The sequence below is a fragment of the Salvia hispanica genome, chromosome 1 (assembly GCF_023119035.1).
Source record: "Salvia hispanica cultivar TCC Black 2014 chromosome 1, UniMelb_Shisp_WGS_1.0, whole genome shotgun sequence".
NCBI lineage: Eukaryota > Viridiplantae > Streptophyta > Magnoliopsida > Lamiales > Lamiaceae > Salvia > Salvia hispanica.
In genome coordinates this window covers 44,395,833-44,409,076 of record NC_062965.1, presented here as the reverse complement: position 1 = coordinate 44,409,076, position 13,244 = coordinate 44,395,833, and the positions used below count along the sequence as shown (strand labels likewise).

The following is a 13,244-nucleotide window of genomic DNA, read 5'->3' as shown; positions in this document are numbered from 1 at the left end:
TTGAGTGTAAATTTCATCAATAATGTGGTTAAATTTTATGTCAAATATGATAAATTTTAAATAGAACTCTTAAATTGGGACAGACGATGATGACAAAATAAGACTCTTAAACTGGAATGATAATGACAAAATAAGACTCTTGAACCGGAACGGAAGGAGTATTAAATTGTTCGATCCAAACTCGAGTCGAGTCTGAAGAATAAAGATAGGTGAATTTGTAAAATTCTAGATTTGCCACCTGGAAGTTGAAAATAGTGACAAGTGGGTAGACTCCACCGCCAAAATCCCCTAAAAATACAATCAATTTTCACCCTTAGTAACAGGTAAAAATGAACAAGGAGACGGAGAAGCCAAAAAAGTTCAAAGCCATCAAATACGGCGACGTTTTCGACGTCTCCGGCGAGCTAGCCGCGAAAGCCATAACACCACAAGACGCCGCTGCCATGGAGTCAGCGGAGAAGAGCGTGTTTGGGGAGACGCAGAAGAGCGGGATGGCAAGCGTGATGAAATCGGTGGCGGAGCTCAACGAGGAGCGCGGCGTAGTTGGGCACGACGACACCACCGAAGCCATTAGGGAAGGCGGAACTCAAATTACAGAGACCACCGTCGTTGGCCATCGTGTTATTTCCGAATCTATCGGCGGACAAGTTAGTTATTCCTCCCTCCGTTCCTTATAAATCGAGTTATTTATTTTTATAAATTAACTCTCTTTGTTAATCCGAGTTTGAAAAGAAGTGTCTTAGTTAACAAAGAATGGAGCGAGTGCCATTTTCTAATTATTATTTTCATTTCCGACCCTTCAATTTATTTGATGCAAAACTAAATCATGTCATTTTTGTGTAGCTTTTGGGGCGATTTGCTATGGATGAATGATGATCAAGAATTCGTTTTACTATATTCTTGCTTTAGTCGAATTACTATATCATATGTAAACTTGGTTCTATTTCTTTTACAAGGAAAAATAACTCGTTATAAATTTTGAAGTATCTTTGTTTTTAGTTTTCAAATTGTTGGGCGATCAATACTCAAAAGATGGAGACAGAATGAAACACGACGGCAAAAGTGAAATAAAAATCAAATCTTTCTCTTTCGAATTTGATTTCAGAGTGACGACGCCCCACCACCAAATTTACTACTCAGGGTCGCAATCTAGCAGAAGCACTAACTAAACACATTAAAGATCAAATTCTGTAAAAAAATCACACAAATTTCATCAAGATGCAAACAATGGAGCTCAGATATGGTTCATTCTATGCTAGTCATATAAGTACAACACACAAATGGAGTAAAAAGAAATGCCTATGCTAATAGAGTATGCAACTGAGCTTCACCATTCTTACATAATCTCACATATCACCTCACAAACATCAATAACATGCTAGATAAATTCCACCCAAAACACAATGAATTCCACACAGATTAAAATTCAATCCTAAATACAACGAGTGACTTCAAGATTGAGCTTATTTTTACCCCAATTTATGTTCTGAACAAAACCTAACTTCACTAACATCTTAATCACGCCGAAATTGATTATAAGTGGAATTAAAATTGTGCAGGGTATGTGTATCACAAACTAAGCATTTTTCGAAATTGAGAATTGGAGCTTTAGAGAAAGAGGATATAATAATATGAAGTTACTGTACAAGAACAAGCCTACCCCGATTTCCCAAATCCCCACCGTGCTCCGCCCCTTTCGGTACGGTCACCACTAGGTCGCCGTTCTCGTAGGCGGCGGACACGAGCTCTGGCCGCGTGGAGGGCGGCAGGCGGAACCGCCACAGATCGAGCTCGAATTCGGTCCCTGAAAGGTCAACGACGCCGTTTCCCCTTATGACGATCTTCGTGACGCCGGGGTAGATCGCGACGGCGTCGGCCCTGACGTCGCCGCTGATGTCGTCCGTGGCGGCGGTGAATCGGATCGACGCCGGCGTCTCGTCGACCGAGACGTCGGCGTCGGAGTGGAAGGGGAGCTCCAGGACTTTCGCGAAGATGTGCGGCAGCCGCAGAAGCTTCTTCTGCCGGCAGGCGTTGGCCTGAGCGAGGAGCGAAGCGACGTCGTAGCGGAGCGTGATGTTGAGATTCCTCGGCGACGGGTGAACCTTCATTGGCGGCGAGAAGATCAACGGAATTCAATTGGGAAAATTAAATTAAAACTCAGATTAACAGAAAAGAGGGAAATTTTGAGGGAGAAGGGCAGGAATTAACGGTGGCAGGTAATAGCAGGCAGAGATTGGATAAAAAGGCAGAATCGTGCACCCTCAAAAAGGAGAGAATTCGTAAAAAAATGGATCACATTCGTTAAAAGATGATCACATTCGCTGACCTTTTGAAATTTAGTATTAATTTCGCTGAATTTTCAGAGCAGGGATCAAGACATGCGAATATTTTAGAATAAGAGATTTTTTATTTTTTATCTTTTTCTTATTCATTTTTCATGGTGTTTCCTTCGTCATATTTATGAATTGACATAATTATCCACCTAATTTAAATCTCAATTATTTAATTCTTCAACCAAAATACTAACTCTTCTAGTATATGAAAACAAAAAAAATTCACGCTTACAGAAATCAAAATTTTCCGTCCACCCTCCTCCTCCTTCTCTTACACCGCATATCTGATACTTTTACAAGTTAGCACTTGTATTTGATGCAACACTTTTATTTTTCTGCGTATGCTTGAAGATGCTCACACACTCTCTCTCATACTCCCTCCGTCCCCTATTAGGAGTCACTCTTTAAAAAAATTAGTGGAATGTGGGATCCATTTATTTATATTGGTTTTATAATAAAATGTGAGTGAATTGAGTTAGTGGAATGTGGGACCTACTTACTATTTATGGTAAAAATGAAATGTGACTCTTAATTGGGGACGGATCGAAATGGAAAAATGTGACTCTTAATGGGGGACGGAGGGAGTATTTTAATTTTGTGGGATTTGCTTTTCTTTCTCCTGCAATACGTTTTTTAACACATAATTTATTGAATAAAAATCTAATCTTATGAGCAGCAGTCAGCAGGTTTTAGGATAAATTTTTCAATCTTTTTGAAATAAAAATCTAATCTGAATAAAATAAAAGAAATGGGAGTAGATTAACCATGTGTCCGTAAGTGTATTTATTTTGTTTTCAGAATTTTAGAAGAGTTTTAACGATGGGTAGAGAAGATTTAAAGAATTGGGGTCAAATTTTATGTAGGTAATTTGGTCAATTTATAAATATTATGAGGAAAATTATATGAAAAAGAGGGAACATCTTTTTTGGTCCACGAACTTTGCCAAAGTATCATTTTAGGTCCGTGAACTTTGAAAATATCATTTCAGGTCCATCAACTATGGGTTAATATCATTTGAAGTACTTTTTTACTACTTCCAAGTTTTATAGGACGAAAATACCCTCGATAACTTAAAGGGTATATATTTTTAATAAACTTATCATATACTCATATTTTTTATAAATATCTTTATAATATATTTTTGACAAATTTTCTAAATATAATTTGACCTTCAATATTATCACTTAATTATGTGACAAGTAAAATTGTTTTTCTTCAACTTTTTATATTAAAGAATTTTAAAATTGAATGAAGAACTTTTCTTTAATAATAAAGTATTAAATAAGGATCTATTCTTGTATGTCACAAAATTAAGTGATAATATTGAAGGTCAAATTATATTTAAAAAATTCATCAAAAATATATAGTAAAGATATTTATAAAAAAATATGAGTATAGGATAAATTTATTAAAAATATATACCCTTTAAGGTATCAAGGGTATTTTTGTTCAAAAAAACTTGGAAATAGTAAAAAAGTACTTGAAATGATATTAACCCATAGTTGATGGACCTGAAATGATATTTTCAAAGTTCACGGACCTAAAATGATACTTTGGCAAAGTTCGTGGACCAAAAAAGATGTTCCCTCTATGAAAAATGAATAAGAAAAAGAGAAAATTTTTTTAAAATCCCTTATTCTAAAAAATCCGCATGCCTTAATCACATATTCCGAAAGGTCAGCGAAATTAATCCTTCATTTTGAAAGGTCAGCGAATATGATCCCTTTTTCCGAATTCTCTCCCATAAAAAGTGGGGCATTTGAAAAGTTAAAAGGAATAATTAAAAGATTCTAGTGATATATATTGGGGCTACGGCTTGTTGAAGAAAATCCAAGAAAAAAATATAGATAACCGTCCCCATTTAAGATATACTACTTCCGTCCACCAAAATTTGTCCCACTTTGACTCGGCACGGCTTTTAAGAAATGTAATGGAAAGTGAGTTGAAAAAGTTAATGAATTGTGGGTCCTACTTTTATATATATTAGTTTTATAATAAAATGTGAGAAAGAATGAGTTAGTCGAATATGTGGTCCACTACCAAAAATGGTAAAAGTGAAATGGAACAAATTTTGGGGACGGACGGAAATGAAAAAATGGGAAAAATTTTGGTGGACGGAAGTAGTATTTCCTATTCTTTTTGGAAATTTTATCTCTCCAATAGATACACTCAATCACTTTTTTCTAACTTCTATTAAAATATTATCTTCCCTTTTCTCTATTTTAATATATACCCACATTTTTCTTCTCCAATTAAACACATTAATCAATAGCCCTTAAACATTCGCGCCGAAGAAATGTGTCACTTAGCCTGGACGGAGGGAGTAGTACGTACATAATGCATTCAGTATGATATTGTAATTGCACTTTATAGCAAGAGACGGTGCTGAAGAAGGGGATGGACAAGCAAGCACATTGGACACCCTTAGAGCATCTGCAACCCAACTTAATGCTGGCTCGGTCTCATCTCGTAAGCGAGCTAGCATTGGGCAGTGACTCGGCGTCCAAATCCAATTGTTATTTTTTTTTAAATTTGGAAAAAAAAATTGAAAAAAAATTAAATTAATGCTCCATCTAACCTCGAAAACTACGAACAATTGGTTCAGCACATATTTTAGCCTATAATTGGTAAAGTAAGAGAGAGATAAATGAATATAAGTAGTGTTAGTGGAGTGTGAGCTTCAGATCATTAGTAGTGTAGTACTTCATTATGATATAAGTTGTAAATAAAATGATGTGTAGGGGTTATAAGCGTTTAACTATTCCAAAATTAGAAAGTTCATACTTATCAGAGACAAGCTAATAAGGAAATAACTCATACTTTTCAGGGACAAAGAGAATGAAATTTTTCCGATTCCACAAATGTTACCGTTTTATGACCGGTTTTATCTGATTTTTTTTCTTTATTATTTTATTATCCAATTAATCTTAAACACATCTGTAAATATCTCATTCGTTATACATTAATATTTTTTACTATTATTTAATTTTTGGATTTTACAATAAAATATTATATGAATTTTAATTTTAAAATAATATTTCATCTCAATTTAAAGAGTAAAGGTCAATTTTGGTTCTAAACATATGCTCAAAATACCAATTTGGTCCATAACATTCACTTTTTGAGAAATTGGTCCTAAACATTTGAAACCGTTAACGAAGTGGTCCTAATTTGACGGAACCGTTAATTTCTGACGGTCAGCACCTAATTAACGATTTTTTGACTTAATTAGTATAATGATGCATAATAATTCAATAAAATTAAATAAAAATTTTTTAAAAAAATTCTAAAATAGAATTTCTCACATCTCTCTTCCTCTCCTTCCTCTCTCACGGCGACACCCGATTCATCACTCTCCCTCATCAATTCTAAAGGGGTACCTCTCTTGCAAAATCGAATCCTCCATCTCCACATCCGATTCCCATTCCCACCCCATCAAAATCCAAGAATTCACCTACAAAGACCTCCAATTAGCCATCGCCAACTTCTCCGCCTCCAAGCTCTCAAGAAGCCCTCCGCCAACGACCTCGACAATGAGATCGACATCCTCTCCTCCCTCTACAGCCCCTCCCTCGTCAACCTCCTCGTCTCGGCTTCTCCACCAACTCCCACGGCCGCCGCCTCCTCGTCGAATTCATGAGCAACGACAATTTGTGCTACTTCCTCTACACCAATCCTCGCCCCTCAACCTGGCCCCACAACCTCTGATTAGCTCTCCAGACCGCCAGAGCTGGATATGGTGAATTCCCTCGCCGTTGGTGGTGGATTGGGCGATTCCGCTGATAAGAAAGTGGAAATTCATGAGCGAGTACGATCCTAGGGTTCCGGCGCCCAGGGATGCGAGGGTGAGGAATATGGTGTCGGCGAAATGCGTGAGGTCGTGCAGAGAGAGGAGGTTGTCGATGAAGGAGGTGGCGAGGTGTTTGGGTGAGCTGCTGAATTCGTGGAATGGATTATCGAATCCTTGCATCATGGGGAAGGATGTGGAAATCGTTGAAACGCTATTGAAGAATCAACAACTAGAGTTGGGGTTTCGAAGCAATTTGATGGAATCAATGGTTTAGGCCTACAACTACAAATCTCAGATTTTAGAATTGATGAGGGAGAGTGATGTATTGGGTGTCGCCGGAGAGAGAGGGAGGAGAGGAAGAGAGATGTGAGAGAGATTTTATTTTAGATTTTTTTTATTTAAATTTACTTTTATTTTAATTAATTACTAATCTGGTCAAAATTTTTGCTAATTCACGGCTGTCAGAAAATTGACGGAATCGTAAAAAAAGGACCAAATCGACAACGTTTTCGTATGTTTAGGACCAAACCAACAGCGTTTTCATATGTTATGGACCCGTTTTTCAAAAAGTAAATGTTTTTGACCAAATTGGTGTTTTGAGCATATGTTTAGGACCAAAATTGACCTTTACTCCAATTTAAATTAAATTTGTTGAAAAAAAATAAACATAAAATGAAATAGTGGGACCCATGAATAGTTAAGACCATCTCCAACCATACTCCAAAAATAAGTTTTGGTGTATAAATCTTCTTCAACCATACACCAAACTCAAAACCATCTTTGGTGTTTTTTTGTGAAATAACACCAAATATGGTGTTAATGCAAAAAATTTGTGAGACAAAAACTCAAATATTGTGTAAATTTTAAATTTGGTGTAAATGATTGGAGTACAACTATATTTTTGTGTGACGTATACTCAAAATTGGATTTGAGTTTGGTGTACATAGTTGGAGATGGTCTAAGAGATGATATAAATCGGAAATGGAGGGTTGCAAGTGTTGTCGCTTTAGCAAGAGATGGTGTAGAGATGTGATGAATTGGAGATGAATTGGAGATGAGGTTTGTGGAAAATATGGATTAGAGATAGAGTTGTGGATGCTCTTATTAGTCGCACCTCAATTCTTGGGTTATTATTTCTCTTTTCTTTTCTACATTAACCACAACTCTTAGTGCAATAAAGACACTCTTCTTAATTTTCACATTAATTTGTAGTATTCATTGTTTTACTTTAAAACAGAATAGTGAGACTATATATAACAAAATTACTTCATAAATAATAAAATAAAATTACAATTTCTATAAATTTAAATATTATAAATCTTAAAAATTTTAAAATTTAAAATTTATAATAATTACGGGGTTATTAGAAATGTTGATGTAGCACCTCACCAACACCATCGCCTCTTCAGAGATATACTTCTTCAACCCCACTTTTGTTGGCCTTCTTGCCCTTTTCCATTCATTGATTTCATAGTCATCAATGCTCACCTCTCCAACTTGAAAGGACTATCGTTCGACCATGTTATCAAATAAGGGAAGACTATGTATGAGATGTCGGTTTCTCACTCCACGGGGGACTTTAGACCCAGTTCTTGTTGGAGAACCATTGAATTTTGGAACGTGAGAAGGATATGGATTGAAAGTGATAAGAGTGAAGAAATAATCAAGAAATGAAAATGAGTGTTTATTTATAGAATTTTTGGATTATATTAAAAAAAGTCCCCCGGTCTCACTCTGGCGTCGCATGTTCCTCCTCTACAACGCACGTTGTGAGTAGTCGTGCCTCTATCGGTGCGCGCCATGACGCCCCTCTTGTCACCCACCCCGTGCAATGGAGGGGAACTCAAAATCTAAGAGCAACCGCATCGGTGCTTGTGGGGAAGGACGGCATCCGTGCCGTCGGCGCGACATGCCCCTGTTCGCCGCTGTGCTCTTGCCAACGGCACGACTTTGCTTAATGCATCGAGCACGTCCGTGCCGCTGAGCAGGGCGACGTGGCATGTTTTTATTGGATTCCCAAAAAAATATAGCCGTTTTATTATCGTTTAATTCCAAAATCATCTATAAATACAAACATTCATCATCCATTTTTCACATCAAAACTCACATTGAGCTACAAGAAGACCTAATCAAACACATTTGGGCGAAATTCGGCCACGAGTAGTGAGTTTTTTTAATTTTATGAATTTAATTATGTAATTTTTAATTTTTAGGATGTAAATTATGAAATTTTTAATTTTTAGGAATTTAATTATGTAATTTTTAATTTTTTAGTAATTAGTAATTGTATTTGGAGTATTTAATGAATTTTAATATGATGGGAATGTTTTTATTTAAATTGAATAATAGAATGATGAGATCTTTGAATATATTATTGCTGAAGAATATATATGTGAGTGTTGTGTTTTTGCCAAAAAAATAAGGAGTAAAAATAAATAAAAGTGGATCTCCGGCGAGAGCATGGAATGGTAATCCGATTAGATATTGTTCGGAAATCCCGTGGTGGGCAAAATCGTCATAGACATTTTCCTTGGCAGTTGAGTGTGATGCTTATCGCCACTTCTCACGAGTAATAATATCAAGGATACACAGGGTAGGTTAAATTGGTGAATTTGGGAGGTCACGCCGTTCCTAAGGCGACATTTAAATTCAATTGTGAGTAGTTTGAGATCCGTTTTTCACATACAAATATTCACAAAACAAAAAATTCTCACTGACTGCTCTCTGTACTCAACTTCCAATGGCTCTCTCTCCCTAGAAGAGAGCAATACCAGACTCCATAAACTCGGTTATTTTTGGATAGGAAATTTGATTCGAAGATTGCGCCTCCAAATTCAGGTTAGTTTCAATTGTGTATCTGTTTTTCGCCTAGATTCCATTTTTTTTAATAAAAAATATAGTGATTATGTTTTTTGTGATGTTTTTCTGTGTGGTGTTCACAGATCTGAAGAGTGAGATTATAGTTGTCGTGAATAAGCACATCTATAGATATATGTTTCATGCTTTGGAAGGTTTGGCTAAAATAGAGGTTGATTTACTGAGGTTTTGGTGGTTATGGCGGAAATCTAAATCTGCTGATTGTATAAGTTTCACAGGCTTAGGATTGTAAAACTCGTTGGTTTGATAGATCTCTTGTTTTAGTTTGTTAGCTAGGATTAGCGCAGGAGAAAGTGGTTTTAGTGTGAAAATTTGCGAGAAATGGAAACATTAGTAGTTGTTGCTCATCACAGAAATCATCAGTACCATGGCAGAAACCGTGGCCACGGCTCAAGTTCAACAAGGTTTGGGTCATGTTCACCACCTATGGGTGGTTTTCGAGGAATTAATTGTAGGACATTTCATTCCGGGGAAGGATTGCTCTCACCTCCACCCAAATCTTGCTCGAGTAAAACAAAATCCCCTGTTACTGAAAAGGCCTTTTGCCCTTCCTTGTCGCCTAAAACTCCTTCCCCATCTGTTTGTGAAAACCCGAAAATGCTGAAAGGAACCGCTAAAAGCAGTTCTATTCCAATACCTATGAATATCAATTTTGAGAGCAGGGATGAGGGGTTTCAATTTTCTGAGCTCTGGGCTGGACCTGCTTATTCGAATTCACCTCCCCCAAGTTGTTTGCCAGTGCCTAAGTTCACACTGAAGCCGAAAAGAAGTATTTCCCTTGACTTACCGACTGTGGCATCAGAAATTGATTTGCCTCCTCTCTCTCATTCTGCACCTGCCTCCCCTAGAGAGCGCAGTCCTTCTCCGAGTGATTTATTTGACATTGCTGATTCTGCGACGAAGACCCTTCGCCGCATGCTTAATCTTGATATTGATGATGAATGAAGAATTGGTGGTGGTGGGTGTAAATAAGGAAAATAGCTTGCTGTGAAGCTCAGTAGTGGTAGAGTTGAAGTCTAATAAAAAATGATCGCGTGTGCGTGGGATGGCATGATAAAGCATTGGTGTGTGGTAGTGCTGGAACTGCATTTCATTGATCAGTGATCTCCATATCTCTGGGACTGTATTTCTTGTTTGGCTGGGGATATTTGGTTTGGTTGCTCGGACATGGAACTCACATATGGAAGTTGTGAAATGGAAAACATGGGTTGATGAAGGATTCAATTAGTGTTCCTTAGTTGAGTACTTATGGTTCGAAGTTCTTAAACAACTGAATTATTATTGATCAAATTTTTCAGTTCGGGGAAACTAGATGCTATCAAAAGTGGCAATTTCAGCTTTCCATTCATTTCTCCTCACCTTTCCCCCCATAGTCAGAATATTAATGTACATATACTGCATAACCTAACTTGTTTTGTGTCAATAGTTTACCTTTTTCTTTTCTCTATACTTCCTTCCCAATCATCTGCTTAGCCCCCTTGCACTTTCCTGTTCAGATACTCTTGTATTCCCGTACATTGGCTGTCTGAGTTGGTTCGGCATCTTTTTGAACCTTCTTCCATTTTCTTCTTCTCTGCTTAGAGATGTTACTGACTTCTGATCTAGGTTTTCCCTTCGCCAATTTTCTTGGTTTTAAAAAAAAGAAAAGTGGGAATGGGAATAGGGAAGTCGATCTTTTCTCTCGTAGTACTTCAGTCCAATAGTAGTTGAGTTTGCTCTTGCAAGCTTCGCCTTTCTCTTCAGTATGAGCTTTTTTTTCTTTTATTACCTAGGGATGATCCTTTCTAAGCAGGTTTTACCTTTACCCCTTTCCTTGCTGGTCTTTAGTACTATTGACATTGGAGATTGTTGATTATATGAAGTTGTTTCCAGGTAATTATGTTTTGTAATTTTTGTCTATGAATATTTATCTCACTTGTAGAAACTAATGTAATGCTCATTCCTTCTCTTTGCCAGTCAGAGCTGATGGAACATAAATGCTTCTGGAGGCCATTCCAGTATAGCGTATCGCTGATCTTTATAGGTTGTGTTCTTTGTTTTAATCAGTGTAGTAGTCTGTCTTTCTATGAAGTCTGAACATCTTTGTGTCATGTCTGAGTCTTATGTTTCTTATAGTTGTGATCTCTTTCCTATGTTTTGTTGAGATGTTGTCTGAAAGCAAGTTATCCTTCCATTCTTGATTTCAAGTTATCGTTTAGTTTATTTGTTTTGTTTTTCTAGTATGTTATGGTTTTATCATTTGAGGAGCCATTGAATGTAGCTTTTGGTGTCGTCAAATAAATGTTTGCTTATAATGATGGAAAATATTATATGGATATTTGATGGTTGGTTACATTTTGAGAGCTTGCATGTAATATGATTCTTCAATCTAATTCATCAGTCAAAGTGATTGTCTTAACTGGATGTCATTCCAAACAAGTTTTACATATTTGAAGGTGCATGTGGAATCAACTTATGTTTGTGTTTTGCTTGATTGAGCATTCTAAAATTTAAAGATTCGAGAAGTGCAAATTCTTTGATTTTACTATTATTCTCATAAAAATGAAACTTGAACATAACGAAGTTGTGAATATTCCATGACATGAATCAGTGTTTTGTTCAGAAAGGAAATAGAATTAGCTAGTTTCTCGAAGTGCCCAAAATCATTCATAATCACACCCTTAGCCGAAATACTTAAAATGCCCCTGGAATGATTGAATATCGATTCTTTTTCAAAGTAGCTTTAGGGGATGAATTGATGGAGTATCATTTAACGACATAGTTGGCTCATTATAATTTCCACAATTAAAGTAAACAGCAAAAACTTTAATAACACCGATCAATCATTGATATATCTCAAAAAGAAAAATAAAATGAAAGGTAACCTGCATAACGTAAATGTCTTTATCCTGTTGAAGTTTCAATACGTAAATTACTACCGTAAATCAATGTATTGAAATCTGATTATGTATTATTTTCTGAAAGAAACACTACGAGATTAGAACTAAAATATTATTTTAGAAGTGGAACTAAAATATTATTCCCAAAATTGGAGTATATATTTCAGAAGTAATAGCATAACCTTACTTATGTCCTAATTTATTTATTTATATTGCTTACAAAATAAGAGGGTCGACTAGGTTAATTAATTTAGTATTTGAAGATGCACATTCTAAGCGAATGAAATGACTTTTTTTAGTAACAATTTGATTATTATTAAGCTTTAATCACTATCTGAGATTCTGATTCTTTTTTTATTTCTTTTTCTGGAACAATGGTAGGCCGATCACTTTTTGAGATTCTGATTTTTTTATTTTTCTAAGAGTGGTAGACCGACTTTTATCGAATTTCTTTTTAGTTCTACTAGCTAAGCATATGTTCTTCCTCAACACCTCTCTCTCTCTCTCTGATGATAATTGCTAGCTTAAAACATAAAACTCTATGAAATTTTGGACTTATGGATAGCATTTTACTCATTTAATTTATGGTTTACAAAATCCATGAAATTATTGCCACTTTTCTTGTGCTATTTGATTTACCTAAAAGGAAAATTAAGGAACATGTTTGGTTTGAAATACTACTAATATCATAGGCCAAAAAACACATTGGCCTAAGTTGGTAGGGCTGATCACATTTTTTTAATTTTAATTTTTTTATTTATGTTATAATAATAAGTGCTAGCAAATAGCAAGTAACATAGAAGGTGAAGATGTGTTTTGCAAGTAATGAAATTGTTGGTTGTAAATTGTAATTACATGCACTCATAACTCGAAAGTTTGTAAATTTTAATATCAATATATACTTTCGGATATTTATGAATCATTGTACACATTACTAAATATACACCCAGTTCAATAATTCATTTACCAAAACTACTCTTACTCAATGGGAGATGATAAATAGTACCAACGGAAGAACGTATGACAAATTTGCGTCTAATACCTAATTACGACACAAATGACAAACTAAAAAAATTATGCACATATCACTTATATATATCTATAAATCATTATCAATTGCATGCACTAATATAGTTAAGAGAAAATTGTCATTTAAATTTTGATGCTAATTAAATTTTCGGTTAACTTGTTGATAAATTTAGCACTGTTCTATATATAATGGTCGATATTAGATGATTGTTAGGTACTTGGTGAAGATATAATGATGAAAGTAGAAAAATCATAACAAATTTAATCAAAATTTGAATTATATAGGATAATTTTAATTACTGTGATTATCTTATTCATATGCGTGTGTATGTACTT

At 35.6% G+C, this 13,244-nt stretch overlaps 2 protein-coding genes and 1 long non-coding RNA gene across 3 annotated transcripts; 2 read left to right on the top strand and 1 right to left on the bottom strand.

The window, feature by feature from the left end:
* The first annotated feature begins 313 nt into the window (after positions 1–313).
* Positions 314–983, top strand: LOC125201801 (late embryogenesis abundant protein D-34-like). The gene is made up of 2 exons (XM_048100063.1): positions 314–647; positions 844–983. Exons 1-2 carry the CDS (start codon positions 330–332, stop codon positions 871–873), a joined length of 348 nt encoding a protein of 115 aa, XP_047956020.1. The 5' UTR covers positions 314–329; the 3' UTR covers positions 874–983.
* A 206-nt stretch (positions 984–1,189) lies between these two features.
* On the bottom strand, positions 1,190–2,312 carry LOC125201794. The gene has a single exon (XM_048100052.1). It carries the CDS (start codon positions 2,106–2,108, stop codon positions 1,638–1,640), a length of 471 nt encoding a protein of 156 aa, XP_047956009.1. The 5' UTR covers positions 2,109–2,312; the 3' UTR covers positions 1,190–1,637.
* Positions 2,313–8,701: 6,389 nt separating this feature from the next.
* LOC125201275 lies at positions 8,702–11,186 on the top strand. Its single transcript, XR_007172861.1, has 3 exons — positions 8,702–8,961; positions 9,066–10,872; positions 10,957–11,186. It is a non-coding gene; the product is annotated as an uncharacterized LOC125201275 (long non-coding RNA).
* Positions 11,187–13,244: the final 2,058 nt, after the last annotated feature.

Coding starts and splice junctions, on each gene's coding strand:
- LOC125201801 (XM_048100063.1), top strand. CDS start 330: ATGAACAAGGAGACGGAGAAGCCAAAAAAGTTCAAAGCCATCAAATAC. Junction 648..843: donor CCGAATCTATCGGCGGACAA/GTTAGTTATTCC, acceptor ATTTTTGTGTAG/CTTTTGGGGCGATTTGCTAT.
- LOC125201794 (XM_048100052.1), bottom strand. CDS start 2,108: ATGAAGGTTCACCCGTCGCCGAGGAATCTCAACATCACGCTCCGCTAC.